General features: G+C 47.2%; 1 protein-coding gene across 1 annotated transcript in view; it reads right to left on the reverse strand.

The window, feature by feature from the left end:
• Positions 1-25,259, reverse strand: part of UBE2V1 (ubiquitin conjugating enzyme E2 V1) — a 29,026-nt gene extending 3,767 nt beyond the window's left edge. The window contains exons 1-2 of the mRNA XM_052650539.1: positions 25,198-25,259; positions 7,349-7,497 (exon numbers count right to left, since the gene is read on the reverse strand). Coding sequence (XP_052506499.1) covers positions 7,349-7,497; positions 25,198-25,219 — 171 coding nt within the window. The 5' untranslated portion in view covers positions 25,220-25,259. The remainder of the gene's footprint in view (positions 1-7,348; positions 7,498-25,197) is intronic.
• Between the last annotated feature and the right edge of the window lie 740 nt (positions 25,260-25,999).

A 25,999-nucleotide genomic window follows, 5' to 3' on the forward strand; every position in this document is an offset into this window, starting at 1 on the left:
GCCTTCTCCAGGCGGCTCCTTCTGCCTGGAGTGCTGAGCCCCCACTCGGACCACCTCATAGCCTTCGAGACCCAGTTCAAGCAGCATGTAAAACAGAAGGCTGTGCACGGTTTTCTCATGTGAAGCTGCGTTATCATCATTTGCGTGTCTGAAGACCACACCAAAGCGCGGCTGACACCTCCCGGTCAGACTGGCCCCCTTGCAGGGAGACCGGCCTCCTCCGGGGCCCTCACCCGCGCCCTGTGCCCTCTGCACCCCGGGCTGCACAAGAAACGGCCGCTGTGTGAACAGTGACATCTAGCGGCCTTTGGGGGGAGCACATTAAGAAGGATGATTAAAAGGCTTGAAAACATTCCATCCCTAGCTTAAAAACTGGAACATATATTTTAAGATCCAGAAGGCATAATATTCCCATACCACATCCACTTCACAGGGACCCCAAGCTGTGACAAAAGCTCAACTCAGGATTTCCCCCCACCTGCCTTCTTCCCTGGTAAGCAGGAGCACCATCCGGCAGTTAGAGCAAACTGGCAGCCAGCCATGACTCCCTTTCCCCTCGCTCCTTATCCCAGGCATCAGAAGGGATGCACACTCACCCAACCTTCCTCTACTGTCACGCCTCCTCCAGATGACCCCAGGCCTCTGCCTTCTCTCGCGCCCCTAGCACCTGCTCCCCAGACAGCCCTGGAAACTGTGCCTGTGGCCTCACCCCTCCAGTGGCTTCCTGGAGACCTGAGAAAGGGGGGCCCGGTTCCTGGACTGGACCCCACGCGGCCCTGCCCTCCTCTCCGTTGCTTCTCTTTCCTCATCCCGCCCCTCCGGCCTCCTCGTCACACTCTTCAGACACACTGAGTTCTCTCCTTGGGGTGCTCATACCAGCTGCTCCTCTAAGCCTCGCAGCTCAGCTCCCATGCATGTTCCCCTCAGAGTTCTCGAGACCCCTCGTTTGAAGACTGACGCCCAGTCACCCGCCAGACACCCCTCACTAATCTCAGAACAAGGCGGGCAGGGGCCTCAACCGAACTGGTACTCATCTGTTTATTGAATGAATGAACATTGCAACTTTCCTGTAAATCTGGAAGTACTATACAATGAATGTTTGCTTATTTATCTATTTATATAGCAATACAGTTGACAGTATTAGTTCCTGGCATACAACAGTGACTCGGTATTTTTGTAGATGACACTCCATTTAAAGTTATTATAAACTATTGGCTACATCCCCTGCGCTAATCAATATATTCTTGGAGCTATTTATTTTCATTCATGGTAGTGTCTCTCTCAATCCCCCATCCCTCTTTGCCCCTCCTCCCTTCTCTCTCCCTACTGGTAACACCAGTCTGTTCTCTGTATCTGTCTATTTCTGTTCTACATTCATTTATTTTTTAGATTCCAGGGAAAAGTGGTAACATACAGTATTTGCCTCTAACTTATTTCACTAAGCATAACCCCTTCCGGGTCCATCCACGTAGTTTGAAATGGCAAAACTTCAATCTTTTAAAAGTGTTTTTAAGACATGAGACATGAGAAAGTGAAAAAGGTATTGGCTGCAAAAATACGCAAAGCACAGCACAAAATCTCAATTAGCATAAAGAAGACGACGTCAGGTGCACTGGTCAACCACCGCTCAGCTCAAATGCTAGTTACATGGCAGGTGTGCTCAGCGTACAAGGGGCACGTGCTGTCAGAATAAAGGCTGGGGCTCTCAACAGGAGATGGGGTGCAGCCTGAGAGGACCCCCATGACGGAGGCCACGGACAGGCAGCAATGTACAGGAGGCGTGGGAGGAGACACGTCAAACCACTGCTCACGGTCAATCTGGGGATGATTAACCCCAGATTTCTGCTAGGGGATTTGAAAATCAGGGAAAAGCTTGGGAAAAAAGACACCACACTAGGTATTTTTAACAAAGAATTTAATATAGGAAATCGGTTAAACCTGTATTACTGGACTGAAAAAAGTTTTGAAAGAGGAACCTGAACAAACACAGAGGTAATGACTGCAGGGAGCAGATACTATCTTTGTGTTAGTTTAGGGTTACTGCTTTTTGCCCCCCTGAAGGCTGGGGGACAAAGGAAGAAAGCTGTAGCTGATCAGATCCAGAGGCTCAGAGGAAGAGGGTTCCAGAGTTGAACCCAGGTCTCTGAGGAGAGGCTGCTGTGAGGCTGATGCTGGGGGTGCCCCCAAAAGTTGGAGGAACCCCCAAAAGCTGGAGGCCGGGACCCACTGCTGATGCCAGGATGAAGGGTAATCACCAGAGTGGCGCAGACAGAGGAGAGGCAAGCAGGAAGGAACAAGGCTTCCTCTCTGCCTTTCAGGCTCTCTGCTGCGTCCTCCCCTGGCGCCTGACAGGAAGCCAGCTGACAGAGGAAACATGTAGCTCACAGATGCCAGCGCCAGGATCCAGAGCTGAGCAGGGAAGGTGGGCTTGGAGCTCACTACCCAGCACCTGCCTGGCCCACTCCAGACCAGGCAAGACAGACTTCCTCTGCACAAAAACTCTGTTCCCGTCAGTCAGGGCATCTACATGAGCCACAGGCCCTCTGACGGCAGTGCTAATTGGTCGTTTCTTGACTTCAATCACAGTGCCACCTGAATACTGTACAGCTGAAGACTTAAGTTGCTGAGCTGACTGCACAATGGCAATGAAAAATAAAAAGGCAAAAGGAGGCCCTCTTTCCTTCCCCTTTGCTTTCTGTTCCCATCAGGGTCACTCTGGCCCGAGGCCCCGTCTTGGCAGTGAGAGCTGTCTCTGGGCTAAGCCCCTGGCCTTTCGGGGCTCCTCCAACCAGCTCTGTGGGCCCCACAGGGACAAACAGCAGAGGGTGCCTGTCCTCCAAGTGATAGGTTTCAGTGGTCCTAGCGTCCCCTGACTCAGCCTTCCAGACCCAGGCTGTAGTTATTTTTTAGTGTTATCTGTGTTCCCCTGCTGCTGCTGCTAAGTCGCTTCAGTCGTGTCCGACCCTGTGTGACCCCACAGATGGCGGCCCACCAGGTTCCCCGTCCCTGGGATTCTCCAGGCAAGAACACTGGAGTGGGTTGTCATTTCCTTCTCCAATGCATGAAAGTGAAAAGTGAAAGTGAAGTCGCTCAGTGGTGTCCGACTCCTGACGACCCCATGGACTGCAGCCCACCAGGCTCCTCCACCCATGGATTTTCCAGGCAAGAATACTGGAGTGGGCTGCCATTGCCTTCTCCGTGTGTTCCCCTAGTAGGCTTTTTTTTCAGCCCAACACCTATTTGATCAACTTTCTATATTAAATTATCTCTGTTGAAATAATATTTAGTACGGTTTCTCTTTTCCTGACTGACACAAAGAATTAAATGGTACAAAGTGAACTGCTTAATCTGTATTGTTTGAAAAACTTTATGAGAATACATTCACATAGACATGTAACCGAAAGCTTTTAAGAAGGAGACAGGTATACTGATATGGAAAGATGTCTGTTAAGGGTAAAAAAAAAAAAAAAAAAGCTGCAAAACATTAAGCACAGCAAGGTCTCATTTTTATTAAAATGGTTATGTCTAAAAAAAAAAATAAAAAATAAAATGGTTATGTCTTTAGGTTTGTGTACCCACAGTAAATGCCAGGAGAAACACACCACACGCCACGTGACCAGTGTTTATTCTGTGGAGCGCATAATGAAGCGGGGAATGGATCAGTTCACACACTCCTGTAATTCTGTTTGTTCCTAAGTGTGCACAGAATACTTTTAGATAAGTATGTGTATAAACACACAGCTAGGCTCTCACCCAGCCATAAAAGCATCATCATGGAGAACTCCAGAGGTGTAGCAGTGCTGCTCACCCAGGGCGACCCCGCCCCTGTCCCACTCCCAAAGTGGTGGGAAGCAGGCTGCACCTGGAGACGTCTGTGGCTGGTACAACCCCGGGGGCGCTGCTAAACACCTGTCTAGTGACAGGACAGCTCCAAAACTAAGAGCCGCCCAGCCCGATGTGTCAGTGCCAAGGCTGAGGAACTCTGCTCTATAACCCGGCTACCATTACCACCCCATGGTCAAAGTACAAATCCTCTATATGGAATGCCGTGGACAGACATGTTTGCCAAATTTTGCAAGGGGCACTTGGACAGGAAGCTTTGCTTTTAGGTTTGGAAGATTTGCTTTACAAAAAGAAAAAATATATATACATATCTATTTTCAAATAGCTAACATACTCATATGATTAAAGCACACTCAAGGAGTCCAAAAAGGTATTAGGAATAAGTCTCCCTGCCCGCAGCCCTAGCGAGTGATTCCTTTGGAAGAACACAACCACCGACATCAGCTTCTTCTGTTTTCCGAAGTGTTCCCAGCGCACTGAAGCACAAGCTGTCCACCTCCTCCTCCGCCCTCATCCAGCCCGACCCCAAGTGACAGCATGTTCTGCACACTGCTTTGTACCTTTTTCCCACTGAAGTATCATGGAGATCACTCCATTTCCACACACATACATCTGTCTCATTCCTTTGAAAAGCTAAACAGTACATTCTATGGTCTACTGAAAGACACTGAGGTGGTGTCCAGTATTTTGCTAGTACTGAAAATAACGCATGAGGTAATTCTGTACAGACAGGATTCGGGGCAGCACGTTCGAGAGCAGAGGGGCAGATTCCTAGTAGAGCTGCTGCATCATTTGGCACACGCTTTTTAAACACTGGTGGAGGATTCTGTTAGTAACACAGCAAAAATATAACAGGGAGAGGAGCTCCTCAGGCTCTATTTAGAAGCTTTAATAATGAGGCTGGCTCTTCAGTTGCACAGCATATACCTTGTATGTTAACCACAAAATAGACTGGTCACAGGAAGCACCTAGAAGCAGGCAGTTCCTTTTATGTCTTTGCTTTTAACCTTAGGGAACAGAAACTGTAAGAGTAAAAAGGCCCGATAATAAGAACTGGTAAAGACGGAGAGAAACGCACACCCCATGCACTGCTGGCAGGAGTGTAAAATGGTGCAGCTACTCTGGGAAACAGTTTGGCAGTTGCTTGAAATGCTAAACAAAGTTGTCATATGATCTAACAATTCTACTCCTATGTATATACTTAAGAGAAGTGAAAACATCTGTCCCCATAAAAGCCTATACACAAATATTCATAGCAGTATTATTCATAATAGGAAAAAGTGAAAAAAATTCAAATGTCCATCAATTAATGGATAAACAAAACTTGGTATATCCATTAAAAAAGAATATTATTCAGCCATAAAAAGGAAAAAACTACTGGTAAGTGGTATAACATGGATGAACCTTGAAAACACCATGATAAGAAAAAGTCAGTCATTAAGGCCACATATTGATCCCAATCACATGAAACGTCAGAATCGGCAAACTCACAGACAGAAAATCAGATTGTCAAGGGCGAGGAATGCGAGGGTAGAGGGCAGAATGGGAGTGCCTGCCAGTGGGCATGGCGTTTCTCTCTTGGGTAATGAACATGCCCTCAAGTTAACGATAGCTGCACAATGCTGAATATGATTTTAAAAACCCACTGAACTGAACACTTTAAAAGTATGCTCTATGGAAGCGAATTCTCCATTGTGAATTATGTCTCAATTAAAAACAAAAAAAAGATGTAAAGGATATATGGGAAGTACCTTGCAGACTGCAGCTACTCACTAACAGCTTCCTTTGGAAAGGTCAATTGAAATTCAGGGTAATCTACAGTGTCTTAGATGGAATAGGATATCTTTAACAGAGCTGAGTGTTCATTTTATCTGTTCATGTGTTTGTGTAAGTATATAACTCAGTGGTACCACTGAGTGTATTCACTCAACACACTCAATTGTGGAATAATTTAGTGTATTCACTGTGGCACACTGGTTCATCCTTACTACGTTAAAGTCTGAAAATCGGTCTGTTGATTAACAAATCTATTGAACAACTACCTCATTCTGAGTCATTTCTAGGTGTTCTGGAGAGTAAAGAGGAGGGAAGAATAGTTTTCATCTTCAAAAAACCTAAACCATTCTTAAGAAGAGATGAAACGCAGTGAAGGAAACCATCACTATACAAAGGGCTTGCAGAGGCAGCAAGAGATGATCTGTGTGAAGACAAAAGCCTTCTGCATCAGGTTTTCCCTAGTACTTAGGAGATTCAGAAAATCCTGATTTTCACAGATTAAAATAAAAAAGATCAAAAAAAGAGTAAAAGCAGACTGCACATTTTTCAACCACCCCCACCCCCCTTAAATAAAACTAAGGCAAAGCCAGCCATTCACCCTGAGCATCTACGACAATCTCAGATGAACAACAGGCTGTCCTGCACTGAGCGGGCCCCACACTCTTTCCTTCTCAGCCAGGGCCACATCCACTTGTCTTTCTACCTCCCAGAACTAGTGCAGAGCCTTGCACAAGACGAACAGAATGACTGACCATCCTCAAGCACAAGCAGACACAGGAAAGGGCCTGCTACGCTTAAAATCTCCTACAGCTCGTCTGAAACGAGTGTCACATTACTGGAATCTATCTTCACTCCCACATCAAATTATTACTTAACACTAGATAACTTTATAATGGGAACAGCTGAAAACTCAAAATGTAAATAGGAAGGAAACAATATAGGCTAGTAGTTAGGAATACAAGCTCTGGGTGAGACCCGGTTTGGGAATTATCAGCTAAGTAACTGTGCAGACTTCTCCAAGTTGGCTTCTCTACAGTGGAATGCAACTACCCAACAAGAGCGTCCCAACAGCGGGCTCTTGGGAGAATTAAATGATGTTTCTGGGGAGTTGACTACATGCCATAAAAAAAGGTTAGCTGGCATTACGAAGACTGGGAACTCTTGCTAATTACACAGCTTAAGAGAGGTCACATTTCTCGTCCCCACTGTCTCTGTCTTCTTTGCAAAGGTCTCTGGGCTAAACAGTGCCTGGAACAGACCAGAGCAGACCACGCAGGCAATGACCCTTTGCTGAGTGGCCCAACGAACCAGGACACAGACACATGACAGGACTGGGACACGATGAATAAAACCCACAACCCAGAAGGCTTTCCACAGCCCATCTAGACCGTGCCTTCAGGAATGCCGGCTCTATCTGGAGCCTTGTTATTTGTAAGGCCAAGAATCTGTTCTAAACTACATCTAAAGGTACAATTACCTCAAACCTCACTGTCCACATTGTCATGTAAATCACACTATGAGTCTGAACAGGTTTTTGCTTACCATTTAGAGAGATTAAACAGCATCAGAGGAGGTTCAAATATATAAACTGAAACTGGTCAAAAAAGAATAGCCACATTTCAGAAAATACACCATTGGTGAGCTTTTCCCGTGACAAGGCTAACAGTTTTTAAAAGGAGGCACAGTGAATGTAAGACATTGACATTTATAGCCGTAGCTCGACGCTTACTCTTGGAGGCCCAATTATCATCCCTGTCCATCTTGTAAGTGTCATGTCTTCGTCATCTTCTAGACCCCAGCTAACTGTGCCATCTCCTACTCCTTTCTGGCCTTCTTCGAGTTCTTCCAACAGTCGGAAATTTCGAGGGACTTTTACTCCTAAAATAAATGGAAAGAGATTCAAGATACTAGCAACTCCAGGGGAACTTGCAAGCCTAGAGCTGGTCGCTCATCATCACTACCTGACGATAAAGATGCTCACATGCAGAACCTGCGGGAGCCACCGCGCCTCGAGCTTGCCTCAAGCTTGCCGCTTACGGAGCTCTCGGTGCTGACGAGCACAAGAAGGGGGGCACGGGGTTCCTTACCGGTGCAGTGACGACTAAACCATGGCTCGGAGACGGAACCTAGAAAGTGCCCCGCCCCCGCCCCTGGAGCGCTGACAGACTTCACAAAGGCTTTACGAGTCCAAATGTTCATTTGGGCCCCCGAGTTTGACATGAAAACCATAAATAAAGTGTTGACACAAGCGCCTTGGAAGAACAGAGGCCATTTCTTTTGTTTTACTCTTGTTCTACATTTCTAAGGGTGTGCTCCTTTGCTGGAATAACTCTTAAAACTACCTTAGAGGGAACAGCTGCCCTACTCCGAGCACGTAACAACAGTGTCCCCTTCATCAACTCAAGAGTCAAGTGAAGGCAACGGATGAAAATTTTCAAATATTTAAGTCACAGTTTCTCTCTCGTGAAAAAGCTAAAGGAGGGTAGCCAGTTCTCTGCTTTACCTGTTTCTAGAATCCCCCAAGCCTGGCAAGCAGCTCAGGGAAGCAGGCACACAAGCACCTGTCCAGGTTCACACCACTGGGCCCAAGTTCAGGCTGAGGCGTGCACTGCTGCAGGGTGTCTTCCAGAACAGAGCCTAGGTACTGGGGCCAGGTGGGGGTGCTCCTCTCCCAACCAGGCCTGCCCACCTGCCCCTCACCTCCCCTGGCACTCAGACTATTTCCTCAGGGAAAAACTCGGGATCCAGGCAAGTTACTAGCTTTCTTTACTGAGCCCCCAAGGCCAGACTCTCAGAGCCAAGCAGCACTTCACGGATGATTGTGAAGAAAGACCCACTTGGAAGGACTCAAAGCTGTGGGAGGTGTTTCCAGTATATTTTAGTATTTTCCAAAGTGCAGAACCCGCTACTATTAATTCGACTGGAATAAATATCTGAGGACATCAGATACTTTTCCAGGCACCAGGAAATAAGCTGTGAACAACACAAAAACGCCTGCCCTCACGGAGCTTACATTCTAGAAGGAAATACATGCAAATTATTAATATGACAGATGGTGGTGTTCTGGAGCAGAGAGTACTGATGGGAGAAGTTACAATTTTAAATAGGGAGTAGGATTTATTGATAGCTGAAAGGAGAGTCTTCCAGGCAGGGGCAAAGGTCCTGAAGCACAACCTTGCCCAGAGTGTCAAAGAACAGCAAAGATACCAATTTAGCTAAAACCAAGTCAGTGAGATGGAAGATTAGTAGGAAATCAGGGGCTCCAACTGTGAAAAAAAAACACTGGAGTTGTGAGCAGAGGAATGACAGGATCCAACCTGTTTTTAACAGGATCCCTCTGGCTGCTGTATGAAGAACACAGTGAAGGGAGCTAGGGCAGGAACAGGAGGCTCTGGCAATAATTCCAGCAGAAGCTCGCAGGGGATGGCAGTGAAGGTGGTGAGAAGCTTTGCTATTTCAGAGGCCTGAGTGGTGAGATGTGCTGTCAGGCTGCCTACGAAGTGCGACAGAAAGAAGAGTCTATGGCCCCCCAGCTTTTTGAAGATGGTACATGAGTGAACACTTCACTCTACAGTCATGCATTTATTTTTGAGAATAGCCTATTTAGGGCACGTAACATTATACTAATTTTTCACTTATGACAATGATAAAATTTTCCTTTTAAGAATAAATATAAGCAAAAGAGTCAGCTGACTGAAGAAAAATATTAAACAGCACAGATGGTACTTGAAACTTAACAGAAAAGTCCTGAAAGCATTCTTGAATGGTCCATTTGGAAAACACTAGCATTTTTCACCCACAGACTAGCCAACTGGATTATGCAGCTACAGTGAATAATTAAGTCTCCTCCAACACACACAAAACTAAGGGAGGTTTTTGATATTATAAGCAAGAAGCCAGACAATAGAATGCCTCTTGTTTAGAAAGAGTGAAATCGTTAACAATCCTAACTAATTTGGCTCAGGGAGAAAACTCACTGCGCATTGCCACCGCTATTACACTGGCTGGTATATAACCCTCTCCAATAAAAACGAATATTCCAACAGCGCGGAGCTGCACTGACAGGGAGACTGATGAATATCTGAGGTAGCTGTTCACAGATGGGGTGATGGGCTGACTTGTGTCCCGTCAAATTCATACACTGAGCCCTAGCTCCTGGCATCTCAGAATGTGCCCATGTCTGCAAACGGCCTTCCAGAAGGTGATTAAGCGGAAATGAGGCCACGGGGGTGGGCCCTGCTTCAGTCTGCCTGGTGTCCTTCTGAGAAGAGGAAGCCCAGGTGCCCAACAGGCACGCACACCTGTACGGGGTAAAGACCACACGAGGACCCAGTGAGAAAGCGACCACCTGGAAGCCAAGGAAGTCGAACCTGCTGACACCCTGATCTTGGACTTCCAGCCTCCAGAATTCTGAATTTCCATTATTTCAGCAACCCAGTCTGTGGCACTCTGTTCTGGCAGCCCTCGCAAACTAACACAGATGCTAAGTGACATCTTAAGAGATCTGGAAAGGAAGCTAAGAGGGTGACAGAGGTCATCTCTGGGTGCAAGAATGATGGGCGACTCCAACCCCTTTCTATATTTTATGATTGAAAAAACCCCCAAACCACGATTGTGGTATTTGATCAAGAAAACACTTAGGAACCACTCAACCAAAGCGCACTTGCGATTTGCTTTGCTCGCACGCCTCCCCCAGGTGAGTCACATGGGTCACGCTCCCTCACCTTCTCCAAGCCTTTAGTTACAGGGCACCTGACTGAAGTGAGGACTGAGGATTTCCTGAGAGGGGGAGTCTCACCTAATGGTATTCCCTAAGAGACTAACTCTAAGCGGACTGTGTTTCTTAGTGTTACCAAAACCTGTTCAAGTACAATGATCAACAGCAAAGTCCAGTAGTTCCCATGGCTAAGCCCTTCATCACTGAATGAAGTTATACATGTGATCTGTATTTCAACTTACTCTCTTTGGCAAGATAAAAAAATGGGCGTTTTTTGGGGGGCGGGGCGGGGGGGGGGGGGGAGCTGTGCCAGTTTGCAGGACCTTAGAGATTGGAGCCAAGGAAGGTCCCAGAAAGCACCAGGTCTTAACCACTGGAGCGGGAAGAAATTCCAGAAAAACTGTGCTATTTTTTGGTGTCAGATCTTTAAAGTCAGGTTGGATTAATTACTTTAGGTGTAACTGTTCCTCCTATAAACTTTAGCAAAGAATATCCTTATGGCTGTAAATGTTCCCTCTTCATCTAACAACCAGGTCTAATTAGGAAATCCTTTTCGTAAAACAAATTTTTTTGCTACACCACTCGGCATGTGGGATCCTAGTTCCCAACCAGGGACTGAACCCGAGCCCCCCGCGGGGGAAGCAGAGTCTTAACTGCTGGACCACCAATGAGGGCCCCCTGATTAGGAAATCTTCATCCAAATATCACAAGCTCGTTGCTATTAGTTTCAAAGCAGGTAGTGAATTCAAGTTATATCTTTCTGATGCTTCATTTTTTTTTTTTACTGGTGAAGTAGGGAAAAATATTATATCAGTAAAGAATCTTGTACTTCCAAGTACTTCCACTGGAGTAGACATTCAGTTACTTAAAGCGTGCAAAGTCCACATACACAACTGAACAACAACAAAAAATGAGGCAGTTAAATTTATTTTAGGTTAGCATTTGGAACAGTAACTGAGCACCACAGAGGACAAAGTCAGCTTTTGTTACTTCCAGACTGACATTATAGGATGATTCAGTTTGAGTCAATTATGAAACAGGCATTAAAACAGCTTAATAAATGACAAACTTTGGATTGGCCAGTATCTACTAGGCAGTCTAGAAATAGTGCAAGCAGGAGTTGGAATATACATATAAATATCAGAATAACTGTAATATATACTGATTAATTACAGTAAGCATTTATTCTATTTGAATTGCAGTTCTCAACTTTTTTGGTCTCAAGACCCTTTTATACTCTTAAAAATTACTGAAGATTTCAAAGAGCCTTTGTTTATGTGGGTTCTAGCTACTGTTATTTATCAAATTAGAGAATTAAAACTGAGAAATTGTAAAAATATTTAACTCACGTAATAACTAACCACAACAAACCACTATGTGTTAAGATAAACAACGGACAACTATATTTTCCAAAGAGTAAAAATAAATTGGTTAGAAGAGTGGTATGGCTTTGCAAATTTCTTTAAAATGTCTGGCTCAAAACAACAGGAGTGTGGAGAACTGGAGAACTCATGTCCCGTCTGAAGCGCACAGCCACTCCTTTGCTCTGGCCAAGCGTCTGTGGTTCGCATTCTGTTTATGAGCTGCCATTCTGCAACATCTGAGGTCACCTAATTGTTCTCAAAAATCCCTTTGAGCCTTAACACGCAAGGTTTACCTCCGAGGATATTTTAACCCTCTAAGGGTAAGAATACGTAAAGACTGATAAAGGATGTATCTGGCATCGGGCAGTTATGTACTCAGTTAACCTTTATTTAGCTAAATCTTGAAGAATTTAAGTCCACAAAGTGGACAGCTTTTTAAGAGGGCTGTTACTTTTTAATCTTCCTTAAGCCATAAACGTATTTTCACTCGAAAACTGATTAAAAGCCTGGGGAAGAACAGCCAGCAGCTATCAGCAACTGAAAACACACACAAAGTGTGCAGAGATTCATGCAGCTGCTTCTCATCTTAAGAGAAGCGGCTGATGAGTGCCTGGTTAGCCGATATACTGAACTCCATAAGGCGGGAGAAGGGGATGACACAAGATGAGGTGGCTGATGGCATCACTGACTCAATGGACGTGAGTCTGAGTGAACTCTGGGAGCTGATGATGGACAGGGAGGCCTGGCGTGCTGCAGTTCATGGGGTTGCAAAGAGTTGGACACGAGTGAGCGACTGAACTGAACTGATTTAGTAAAGAACCGTCTAGGGTTCCATGTTCCATGTGTCTAAAACTGAGCTCACTCCACGTTCACAAGCAAAATCCTCACATTTAGGACAGCAATTTTGAAAGCTGGCGAGGCTTTTTAACTGTTTCTCAACATTCCCCTACCCATAAACTGGTCAGTAATATATATGTACACACACTTTTCAGTACAATGATGACCACTCACCCTATGCTAGACCTTACAAGGGCTATGAATGAAAGACAAAACAGGGGCCTCCCAATCAGAGCATGAAGTCTCACTATGGACACAAGACACACACACATGAAGTCCAATAAAACAAAGCTATTAAAACATACAAGAGAAATATAATCACAAGACAACGTTTCTTTAACCTTTGAGAAGGTCACAGACCCCTCGGAATATGACGAAACCTAAAGAGGTGGGGCTGTGTTTCTAAGAGGGACTAGCCTTTATCCTGAAGGTAATTAGTGGGGAGCTGCAACAGGCTCTGAGCAGGGCAAGAGATAAGGCAAATCTCCCCGGTAATGTTCAGGATGTGCCGAAGGATTAGAGGCCAGGTTAGGGATGTGTTACTCTGAACATCTCAGGATACAAAGGCAGAAGCATCTGCTTGGAGCAAATATTGGGACAACAGAACAGGTCATCAAACGACTTACAGGCTGAGGTAGGTGGGATGTTAAGAGATTTAAGGTAGCACATATTAATTTGTATGACTGTGGTGGTGGTTCTCATTTTTATAAAGAGATATTAAAACACTGGCCTTTACATGGTAGGCTTTAGATGAATATTTGTTGACAATTTAAAAGAAACTGAGTGAAAAATAAAAAGGTATGTACAGTCCATTTTATAAAAGATAAACACAAAGTCAACCCATGCATCCCTACATGTCTCCCCGACCCAGGGGTCGAGCCCATGTCTCCTGCGTCTCCTGCAGTGAAGGCGGGTTCTTTTCCTCGGGGCCATCGGGGAAGCCCCTTACACGTGTATACTCACATAAATTATCTTTCGATGTCATGGAAGTGAAAAAAACGAAAGTGTTAGTCGCTCGGTCCTGTCCGACTCTTTGTGAACCCATGGACTGTAGCCTGCCAAGCTCCTCTGTCCGTGGAATTCTCCAGGCAAGCATACTGGAGTAAGTTGCCACTTCCTACTCCATGGGATCTTCCCACCCCAGGGATCAAGCCTGGGTCTCCGGCAATGGGGGCAGGTTCTTTACCCTCTGAGCCACCGGGGAAGCCGTGGAAGCAGAATCACAAGCGGAAGGGTGTCTGGTGACCACTCTATTCTGAAAAGGCTGCTCAGAGTCATGGCGAAGTGGCCTCCCACAAGCAAGAATCAGAACCTAACTTCAGAGAAAACTCTACAATCTCTCAGCAGAGGACTAAGAGCACGGACCTAGGCTCAGGTCCACACTCCGCCACTTACTAGCAATCTAGTTGAGGGACCGTGCAAGTTACCTTGAACCTCAGCACAACAGGGGTGCCGATACTCCTTGCTTCTGCAGGAGGTGAGGAAGAATCAACACGCTGAAACCTATAAGGCACTTGGTGTTATACCAGGCGCAGAGCCTGAGTCCCCTCCGCCGGCACACCATCACAGTGTAAAAACCCTCACTTGATCCCATATCCCCTTCTAGCTACTAGCGCATTGTTTTGCTTGTTTTTAGCAAAAAAACAAGAGGGCTGTCTTGACTCCTTGTCTGCAGTTTTTCACCTGACCTGCACCTACTCCACTCAAGGTTCTCTAGCGAGTCACTCACCCAAACTGCTCCCCAGGGCGCGAGGCCCCTAGCCAAGCCCTGTGAGGGACGCTCAGTTCCCACCTCCCGATCTGGAGCGCCGGCAGCGCCCCCCGCTGGTCCTGTGACTCCTCCCTAAGCCTCGGGCTCTCTGCAACCTCACGCACCGAGGAGCCTCATCACCCTGACCTCCTGCCACTGGCTGCCCGGCCTCAGTGCACAGCTCACTGACCGCTGTTTTTCTGTCTACTTGACTCCCCAAGTGATCTTACCCAGATCAAGGATGCTAATAACTCTCCAATAAGAGGTGGGAAGAATACACAGAAGAACTGTACAAAAAAGATCTTCACAACCCAGATAATCACGATGGTGTGATCACTCACCTAGAGCCAGACATCCTGGAACGTGAGGTCAAGTGGGCCTTAGGTAGCATCACTACAAAGAAAGCTAGTGGAGGTGACAGAATTCCAGCTGAGCTATCTCAAATCCTGAAAGATGACGCTGTGAAAGTGCTGCACTCAATGTGCCAGCAAATATGGAAAACTCAGCAGTGGCCACAGGACTAGAAAAGGTCAGTTTTCATTCCAGCCCTAAAGAAAGGCAATGCCAAAGAATGTTCGAACTACCGCACAATTGCACTCATCTCACAAGCTAGTAACGGTAATGCTCAAAATTCTCCAAGCCAGGCTTCAGTAATACGTGAACTGTGAACTTCCAGATGTTCAAGCTGGTTTTAGAGAAGGCAGAGGAACCAGAGATCAAATTGCCAACATCCGCTGGATCATGGACAAAGCAAGAGAGTTCCAGAAAAACATCTACTTCTGCTTTATTGACTATGCCAAAGCCTTTGACTGTGAGGATTACAATAAACTGTGGAAAATTCTGAAAGAGATGGGCATACCAGACCACCTGAGCTGCCTCTTGAGAAACCCGTATGCAGGTCAGGAAGCAACAGTTAGAACTGGACATGGAACAACAAACTGGTTCCAAATAGGAAAAGGAGTGCATCAAGGCTGTATATCGTCACCCTGCTTATTTAACTTATATGCAGAGTACATCACGAGAAACGCTGGGCTGGAGGAAGCACAAGCTAGAATCAAGATTGCTGGGAGAAATATCAATAACCTCAGATATGCAGAAGACACCACCCTTACGGCAGAAAGTGAAGAAGAACTAAAGAGCCTCTTGATCAAAGTGAAAGAAGAGAGTGAAAAAGTTGGCCTAAAGCTCAACATTCAGAAAACTAAGATCATGGCATCCGGTCCCATCACTTCATGGCAAATAGATGGGGAAACAGGGGAAACAGTGGAAACAGTGTCAGACTATTTTTCTGGGCTCCGAAATCACTGCAGATGGTGATTGCAGCCATGAAGTTAAAAGACGCTTACTCCTTGGAAGCAAAGTATGACCAAGCTACACAGCGTATCAAAAGGCAGAGGAGACATTACTTTGCCAACAAAAGTCCGTCCAGTTAAGGCTATGGTTTTTCCAGTAGTCACGTATGGATGTGAGAGTTGGACTATAAAGAAAGCTGAGCGCCGAAGAATTGATGCTTTTGAACTGTGGTGTTGGAGAGGACTCTTGAGAGTCCCCTGGACTGCAAGGAGATCCAACCAGTCCATCCTAAAGGAGATCAGTCCTAGGTGTTCACTGGAAGGACTGATATTGAAACTGAAACTCCAATCCTTTGGCCACCTGATGCGAAGAGCTGATTCATTGGAAAAGACCCTAATGCTGGGAAAGACTGAGGGCAGGAGAAGGGGATGACAGAGGATGAGATGGCTGGATGGCATTGTTGACTCAATGGACAGGGGTTTGGATGATCTCCGGGAGTTGGTGATGGACAGGGACACCTGGCATGCTGCGGTTGATGGGGTCACAAAGAGTCGGACAGGACTGAGCCGACTGAACTGAATTTACATTTGGAATTAATTGCCTGCTAGCCATCTCCATTTAGATGCCTAACAGGCCTCTCCAACTTGATTCCAAACAAAACTCCCTTGCACTCCCCAAGAAACAAAAACTACCCACCCCTCGATCTCAGTGTACGGCACAGATTTCCCAGACTGGAGACCCTGGAGTTACGGTAAGAAATCTTTCCCTTATAACCCCATATTTAACCCATTTCCAAATATATCCCCAGCACGACCGTCTTCACCATCCGGACCGCAAGCACCACAGCACACACCGCCTCAGCCCCCCGGTTTCTGTCTACTGGCCATTCTCTACAGCGAGCTCTTTAAAGGTAACTCAGACGCCACGGCTCCCCTCTCACCACCCTCCGCCGGCTGCCTCTTCCAACTAGCCCCAAACTCCTGAGCTCACCCACAGAGCCCCGCTGACTTCCCTAACACCATTTCCTGCCTCCCGCCCCTTGCTCCTCGCCCTCCTCCAGCCACACCAGCCTCCCTGAGCTTTCTGAACAGGCCATCTGATGTTGCTTTGCACTTGACGCTCGCTCACCCCAGAATTCTCTGCCCCAGAGCTGGGCATGGTGGCGGGCTCCCTTTTTCTTCATCTAAAGTCTACCTTCCCATTCCCTTATCATGCTTTATTTTTCTTCACAGCATCATTACCACTCGACATTTAAATGTACAGTATTCATTTCCACGTCATTAGTTGTTTATGGTCTGTCTCTCCCATCTGAACATAAATTCCCTGAGAGTAAAACTTCTGTTTCGTTCCCTACTGAATTTCCAATACGTCAGAGTGCTCTGCCAAAGCATGCACTCAAATGCCTGCTGAATGACTGAATGGGTAGCTGGGTGTTAGCTACGGATGTTGTTTGAGAATGAATAATGCTCATGTCACAAAATTCTAACTCTGGTTTATTTTTGAAAACATGGCAGGGAAATATTCACAGCACTATTAAAAGGGAATCTAATATTATAAAGATTATCCAAGGGACTAATATGGATTTTAAATCACCCAGGAAAGTTATACGTTAAATTTTGAATGTGAGGATATGAAGAAGAAACACCCATCTTCAGCGAGGAGCTGGGCAGTCTGTAGCGGGCCTCTGAGAGCCGCTGGCCCCCTACCCCATGGTCCTTCACACAATGACTGTGCCGCACCTTTTCTTTTTCTTTAAATTTCATCTTCTTTCCTTTTCATTGTCTGACTCACTCTCGCAGCTTCTCAAGCTAAGAGCTGTGACTCACTCCACTCCCTCTCCCCAGGATCCGGTGTGCTCCCTGGTATGCAATGGTGCTCAATTAATGCTTCCTGACTCAAGAAAAGGCAGCACCTCCTCCTCTCCTATCATAGCCTCTAATATGGTCTGCTGTGGCCAAAACACTGAATACTGATACTATGTAAGTGAGATACCAAAGGTTCTTTATTTTGAGGTAATTAAAATTCGGTAAGTAGTTTTATTTTTTAATGAAGTGTGATCAAGACTTTTAGAGAACCCCCCCTTTTTTTTTAAAAGAGGGAAAACTGTTTCTCTCCCCAGACCACACAAGTTAAGGATTCTTTACAAACTGAACTTTGCTTCATTACATATATATGAAAGCATGTTACTGATATTTCAAACCATTTAGAAACTGCTTACAAAGTTAATACACCAATATTTTCTACAAAACAAGAGCATTTAGCTCTGAATGGCCTGACCACACCCTTCTTCTAGAACCTCAGGGGCAACTCCAGGGATAAAAATCCAAATACTTGTCAGAGATCCTACGGACCCTGTGAGTGTATCAGTCACAGGGGGACTTCATCCCATCCCAATGAGAGAGAATGGGTTCAAAATCATGATACATTACTTTAAACAAAAGACTTCAGTGAATACATTAAAAATTAAATCCATATATGTCAAAACCCAGAAGTATTAACAGGTTAGAAAAACTCAGGAACACTAACATATTTTCTTCCTCTGGCACTCAATCTACTGAATTAACCTAAATTTTAAGATTCCTAAAATTTCTAAAATCTCCTAAAATTTCACCTAAAAGGCAGCTGAAAAAACAGCTTCAAGAGACAATACCTTTACACGAGTATGTAAAAATGGACTCTTGTTAAGCTTAATAAACTGTAACTATTCAAAGGTTAACTATGAAAATGTTAAGATAACTTTATCAAGGTGCTAAAATAACACAGCAATCCAAGATTTATAAAAAGAAAACATTTGTTACTGTTACTTCAGAATTCTTCTTTCCAGAAGGATTTTTCCTGGATCTGTGTCAGTATTAACAGTCAGCCAGTTATTCTCTTGGCTAAATATAAACTGAAAAGTCAGCAGCTGCAGGATATCACGAAGAAAAGATGACAACCAGGTTAAAAAAGCATGAATAACTGATAGGGTTTTACATCACGTCCTAGTAAAACATTTAAATGCAGTAACGTGAAATACAGTAACATATTAAAATATTTGTGGTACAAAAAGAATTTTGAAGCCCTTTAAAACAAGTGGCAGGTATCTCAGCAGGTCAACCCTGGAAAACCCTGGCCTGGCTTGGGTCTTGATTTAAAATGGCAGCGCCTCACAGGTCTCTCTGGAAAGAAAGCCACCAGCTGAAACTGACTTTGGTGCCCATTCAGGGAAGACAGTGAACTGAGCTAGGAGTTTGGTGGTGCTACCATCTGGGAAAATAAGGATACCTGGAAGGTGAAGCACCTGGATTAAATGCTCCTGACATAAAGTGAGGGGGCAGGTAACTTTTATTTCTGAGCAACCAGCATGTGAAGTCTGGGTGCCTACTTAGGACCTGTCCCGAGGAGGATGTTTCTTCTCTCCTTCTCTATAGGAATGATTCTCCCAAGTATGGTCCCCAGACCCGCAGCCTTCACATCACCTGCGAACCCACTAGAAGTATGAATTCTCAGGCCAGACACCAGAACACTATGCTACAGCACAGAATTATCCGATCAAAAACTGAGGGTAGAGCCCAGCAACCTAACAAGCCCTCCAAGTGATTCTAAAATGTTCCAGTTTGAGAACCGAAGAAGGCGATGGCACCCCACTCCAGTACTCTTGCTTGGAAAATCCCAGGGACGGAGGAGCCTGGTGGGCTGCAGTCCATGGGGTCGCTAGGAGTCGGACACGACTGAGCGACTTCACTTTCACTTTTCACTTTCATGCACTGGAGAAGGAAATGGCAACCCACTCCAGTGATTGCCTGGAGAATCCCAGGGACGGCGGAGCCTTGTGGGCTGCCGTCTATGGGGTCACAGAGTCAGACACGACTGAAACCACTTAGCAGCATCTAGGGGAAGAAACATCCCCCCTTTTATCATCCTTTAGAGTCCAGGCGATGTGACAACAAATAGCTGGTGACAAAATGCAAGGCCCCATGTCTCTCTGCTGGGGTGATGAAGGCCAGAAACTGCATTTCCTCTGAAAGGGGTGGAGACGAAGAATAAGGTGGTAAGTGTCTCAGGACACTAGGGAAGGAGAGGACAGAGCTAATGCTATTCTAAAATCCCCCTGTAAGTACCAACTCATCAGGGCAAGAGCTTTCCTTTTTGAAAGGCTGAACAGGCATTTTCGCTTCTGTCCTTCCGGATTAGTTCACTGTGACACTCAGTGTCTGTTGAGCACCTGCTATTTGCTAGGGACCACACGAGTGCTAGGGACACAGCAAAGAGCAAGGCAGAATCCTGTCCTACTGGAGAGGCCCAGAAAATATGCTTAGAAAAAAACACTCTCAAACAAACAAAAACACCCTGAGAAACCTTCAGACAAGGTTAAGCAAGGTTTAGAAGAGAACAGAACAGAGCTGTGATGGGTGAGAAGACCAGGCTGAAAAGGGTGGGAAGGACGGCCTTTCTGGAGAGCTGAGACCTGAAGGAGGAGAAGCAAGCAGTCAGTCACATGCAGGCCAAGCTTCCCAAAGCGGAAGGGCAGGAGCAGAGGTGCTGTATCACGCGAGGTCACAGCAGGCAAGGCCAAGACTACGGCAGGCCCTGAGGGCCATGGGAGAGAGACGGATTTTATTCTAAGCGCAGCAAGAAGGGCTTTCTGCTGGGAGTGGCAGTTTGTTTTCTCATCTGCGAGAAATCATTCTACTTCCTCTATAGAGAATGGATTGGAAAAAGGCATGACTGCAAGCAGGAGGCCTTTGCTGTCTTCTAGGCGAAAGGAAGGTGGTTCTGCTGGGAACCACTGTCTCGGTGGCAATAATGCCGAGAGAGGAGGAGGATCTGGCGTCTATTCTGGGGTTACACCTATGGATTTGCACAGGGTGAAAGTGACAATGAAGAAAGAACCCTACTCGGTGTTATTATTACCACCCATGAAGGAACCAATTTGCCAAGGCAGGAATGTCAACAGACCTGCCAATGGCTGAAGGAACTTGAGATGCCCAGCTGGAGAACAGGTAACAGGGGCTGGTAAAACGCTGCCATCGCCAAACCGCATGCCCTGGAGCAGAGCTGTCCCAGTTCTGCACCCCGGATCCCCCGCCCTGGCTCTGGGCTTCAGGCGAGCCATTTCTCTTCTCTGGGCCTCAGTTTCCTCATCTTTACAATAGATACCTGCTTCAAAGGGTTACTGTCAGAAACAAGATGATGTATTTAATATAGCGTCTAGCACATAGTTAGCCCTAGAAGTGCCATTTAAAAAGAAGTCTGAAAGGCCTGCATGTAACTGAGGACCAGGACTGACAGACTTTGTACACGACATCACGGAGCCCCAACGAGTGTGAGTTATTGAGTGTGAAGTATAAGCAAGAGCAAGCAGTGGCCTTCAGTCTCATCAGACAGCACACAGCCCAGAATGGGATAAGACGTGGTCAGGGATGCTATGAAGAGTTTCTGCTACAGGTGGCACTAACTTCTCATTAAAGCCCATTCTCACCAAGATTAAACACGCCAAGACCAAGGAAGAGCACACAGGCAAATCCACGCCTTTCCATTTCCTTCCGAAGGTGCTGGAGTAAGCTGGGGAAGGACCAGGAGTCAAAACCCCTGGCTCTAATCTTGGGTGTCACCACGCCTCGGCCAGCCACCAATCTCCCTTGGGAATGCTATGGGGCCAACACCGCCCCTGGAGAGCACACGAGTTGTGGAGGGCTGAATGAGATGATATAACAGGTAAGTCAAAGCATGAGGAAACCTCTAAAACACTATATGCAATGTGAAAGAAACAGTTTTAACATCTCTCCGCCACCCAATGTGCTGCTCTGTACTTCCCTGGGGACTTTCAGAATTAGAGACTTGAGTGAAGGCGAGAGAAAGAGAATACAGTTGGGGGGAGAGGGTGGTTTTAAAGTTCCTGTGAAGGGGAAAATCATGGCCATCACACCCTGGCAGTCCCTAAGAGGAACCATAGGTTGTTCTGGCCCAACACAGCGTTTCCCTCCATCACTGGGGCAGACTGGTACTTCTTCAGCTGAGCACCACGTGACGTTCTCTTGAAAGCAGAGTCCCTGTTGTACAAAAGGCACCTACCTACAACCGGCACAAGAAGATGCTCACACAGTGAGACACACGGGAAGGAGGCAAGCTAAGAGACTACAGGTTCTCTCATCTGCCTGCTCCAGCTTTCTGGGGAACACTCTTGAACGGAACGCAAGACCGTAAGCTCCACCGCCCATGTGGTGACATGTTCGTAAGAGGGCTGTGTGCATGAGGCCGCTCCAAAACATGTGGGTTTAAAATGTAACGGGCTTACTCTCCTGGCACTACGCTTTTGGTTAACTGTCAGGGTAGCCTGTGGGATGCTGGGTCAGAGGAAAGACCTGGCCGCCAAGGGTTACTCTTTGAGGCCCTGCAATCTTGGTCAAGGCAGGAGGAAGTAACCTGTCCTAACACGAGCATCCTGAGGACTCTGGTGGGGATTTCACAGTTCCACCCTCTAAGATCTATGCAGAAATCACACACTGCAGAAGCAAAAGAGGCAGAAAGGTGCTGTCACCAAGCGCTGAAAGCTGTGGCCACGGAAAACAGAGCTCAGCCCTTACAGGAACTCAGAGGCTTCACAGCTGTTTCCTGGGACCCAGGGGCCCAGACTCATCAAGAGGCTTGTTCTAAAGCTGCCTCAGGAAGGCCTCGGGGCCCCTGACCACACCTGAAAGACTTCTCAGGGTTAGAAAGCAGAGGGGCCTGTGCACTTGTTTCAGTCTAACCCAGCAGCCTGCCCCAAGTCATAGCAATACAATCTTTCTGCTTCCCACTTCAGCGCTCTACACTCCTCTTACTGCCTGGGAGGAGAGGTCAGATCCTGCCATTCTTCTCTTTTTAAGACCCTCATTCATTCACTCACCAAATATTTACTGAATGCCTACTTCAGACAAGGTGCTTGTTCAATGGCTTCCTTTCACACTGAATAAAATCCAGAGCCCTCTCTCTCTAACCTATCTCTTTAACAAGCCTCCCTTGCACACTGAAGTCTTCGGTTCTTTCAATCTGCCAAGCGGATTCCTGTCACAAGGCCATTCCACTCACTGTCCCCCAACCCTGGCCTGTGACACACACAGCCAGCTCCTTCCATCATCTGCTTCAGTCCAAATACCCGCTCTTGGAGAAGCCTTCCCTGACCACCTCTCCGGACAGCACCATATCACACAACTTCCTTCACAGCGTTTACTGCTATCTGAAATCTTAATTATGTATTCCTTTAATGGGCTTCTCCTTGACTAGATTAGAAGCTCTTTGAGGACAGGGGCTATGTCCACCCTGTTCACTCTCCATAAAGGGGCATAGTAAATTCTTAACAAATATCTGTTGAACGCACAGACAAAGGAGTTCTCGGAAGTCCAGTTCCAGGGCATCTCAAAACCTGTTCCCTGTTACCTAAACCATGCCAAGTGCTCTTGTATGCCACTAGACAGCAGCTGACCATGTTTTATCTGATGACCACAGCATTTAGGAAGCACTCTTCAACTGGGAGGATCTCAAGAAGTTAGAATTAAGTAGCTGTTAAACCGGATTATAGATAGCCAATCTCCAGTCACTGCCAAGGAGCTGAGCGGCAATACCACCGTAAGGACGGCGGCTATGGGCAAAGCCGTGTGAACAGCCTCCCCGGTCCACAGCAACCTGGCCGGGTGTTACTCCGCTGAGAGGAGCCTCACGGCAGTCTGGCCTGACTCAGCCCCTCTTCTGAGAATGTCCGTGGCAGTCTCTTGGTAAATGAATTGACTCAGCACTGTTCCAACTGAATCCAAATCCAGGAAAGGGAGGTGTGGTTTCCTCTATCCTTCAGGAAGACCCCATGGCTTTCAGTGTAAAAGACAGCTTGTGGTAGGTGACTCCGGTCAGACCCCCGACGTCCAACTCCTTCCATGCCCATCTCACAACCAGACAAAGATGGTCCCTCAGGACACTAGAGGAGTCACATGCAGGGAAGACAGACTCCCTCACCCTGCTCACTTCAGGTCACCAACCTTTCCTACCACTGCTGCTGCGGCCTTATACAGCTGGAGGATTCCAGTGCCCAGCCCGGTGGTCCTGTTTGTTTCCTCCCTCAGAGGCCGCCCACAGTCACCTCATTTGGGAGGACTTCTTTGGCCAATTTCACTGCCAGACACCTCAGGGGACACCCTGCTCGCCAAAAGGGAGACGCTCCGTCACTCCCAAATCCTGCACTTCCAGAATCTGACTCTCTTGCCTCACTGGCCCCTCTGGGGGACCTTCCCCAAACAATCATCACCCTGTCTCCTCCAGAAGGCCACCTGAGTCCATCCCCTGCTCCCCAGCTGTGAATGTTCACTCTGAAACAGATTTCTTCAGGACTTGACCCTCTGGAGCATCTTAGGGGAGTACAGAGCAAGGAATGCAAAATAAATGCTGCTTCCCTTTACCTACCAGAGTCTGGAAGAACTCCCCCTGGCCCAAAGTGCAGCCCCCTCAATCCCTCTTGCATCTTGATTTTCTTCTCCAGTTCCCATTTCATTTATTCCTCTCCCCATGACCATCCAGCCACTGGGGAACTTGTGACCTGAACCCCCATATGTTACCAATACCTGAAAGAGTGGAAGAGAGACAGTCTCCATATGAGACACTCCTAAGGTATGTTTCCCTCACCCAAATAAAAGAGATGTTTCTTCTCTAAGAAGAACATCTCTGAAACCTGATTTCCAGTCTCACTCACTGCATGGGGCTTCCCTCAGTCGACCCTTCCCCTAACACACACCTCCAGGGCTCCCAACTCATCTGTTCTTCACCCAGGATCGCAAGCTTCCACCGACTGCCCTACTCAGAGCTCGCCTCCTCAAACCTAACATCTATCTCCTCAAATAGGGGCCTGGTAATGATGGGGCCATTGCACTTTCAGCTGCTCCAACCAAATCCCTCTGGAATCTGAGAAATCCCTCTCCCCTTCTCACGTATCCTGTGGAGATGCCCTTAATTCCAGCTCGCCCACCGCAAAAGCTGCCATCCCAAGACGCCCACCTTTCTAATCAGTGTAAAAATTTTCTCAGCTAACCCAATGCCCTAAACTTACACGGATCATGCCCTTAAACAACGGGGCATCCTATCACTCACCCCTCAGGATCCCGTTTCCGTCCCTCATTCTTCCTCAGGGGCTTCTCGGAAGTCAGGGCCAAACAGACATCCCCAAGGCTCCTCCCCCCGCTCAAACACCCAGCATCCAATAAAGGACTTCCATCTCTTTAGGGGGGCCTCCTTGTCCTCTAGGGGACCCCCCGATCTCGTCTAAGGAGCCGCCAGCCCCCGACTCCTCCGGAGTGGCCCTGGGTTCCCCCTCGCCCGCTCCGGCCGTTCTGCAGCGCCGCAGGGCCGGGCCCTTCCTCTCCGCAGGGCCCTCACGCCGCCCGGGGGAGCCTCGGCCTCACCGCGCCGCCCACAGGCCCCTCAGGCCCCCGCCCGTGCTTCCGGCCACCGCCTGCTCCTCCTCCCCGCTCAGGCCGCCCGCGTCGCCGCCGCGGGGCCCAGCGGACAGCGGCCCTGCAGAGGCCCTGGCCCCGCAGCAGGGGCCTGTGCGGGTCTCCGGCCCCCGGCCCAAACCCGTGCCCCCTCGGCCGGCTGGGCCCGGCGCCCCCGCTCACCCGAGCCCGTGGTGGCTGCCATCTTGCGTCGCTGTCGCTCAAAGGCCGGCCCCTTCTTCACCCCCCACCGTCCCCGGGCTTTTCTGCGCAGGCGCGTGCGCAGGCGCGGACGCCTCTCTGACGCCTGCTCCGCGGGCCGCTCGACCCGTTGCCTGGAAGGTTCTTTTTCCCCCTGCCCTTTTAGAGCGAGGAAACATTTGCGTGCGTGAGGGCCCAGCAACCTGCAAGGCCCTCCAGACTCTGGTGCGAGGCAGGTATTGAGGTGCTTGGTGAGAAGGGCAAGGGTGATCAGACTGGGAAGGGTGTGATTAAAAGACAGGAAAGCTTTAAAAGAGCGCCTGTTGTCATAATCTATAATACAATGTAATCTGAAGAAAAAAAAAAAACAACCCACCAAAACCCCAAAACCTGAATCACTATGCTGTACACCTGAAACTAACACCATATTGTAAGTTAACTATACTTCAATAAAAATAAGCAAATAGATGCAAATTTATAATATTGTTTAAAAGCACTTATCTTGCCCTGGGCTTTTTCCTCTGTGAGGTTTGGGTTAAAGTGAAAAATGAAGGCGAGAGGGGTTAAGATATTTATATAAACTCAGCCCTTAAGTAATTGAGTCAGAATTTGAACCCAGGCCATATGCCTTGCTTCCAAGATCAATGCTTCCAGGTCAGAAGGGGCTTGAAGCAGGGCGGTTACAGGATTCCGGGGCATATATATATATTACTATATATATATATATATATTACTACCTATATATATATATTACTATATATATATAGGTGGCAGTGAAAACATT

The sequence above is a fragment of the Budorcas taxicolor genome, chromosome 13, assembly GCF_023091745.1.
Source record: "Budorcas taxicolor isolate Tak-1 chromosome 13, Takin1.1, whole genome shotgun sequence".
Lineage (NCBI taxonomy): Eukaryota > Metazoa > Chordata > Mammalia > Artiodactyla > Bovidae > Budorcas > Budorcas taxicolor.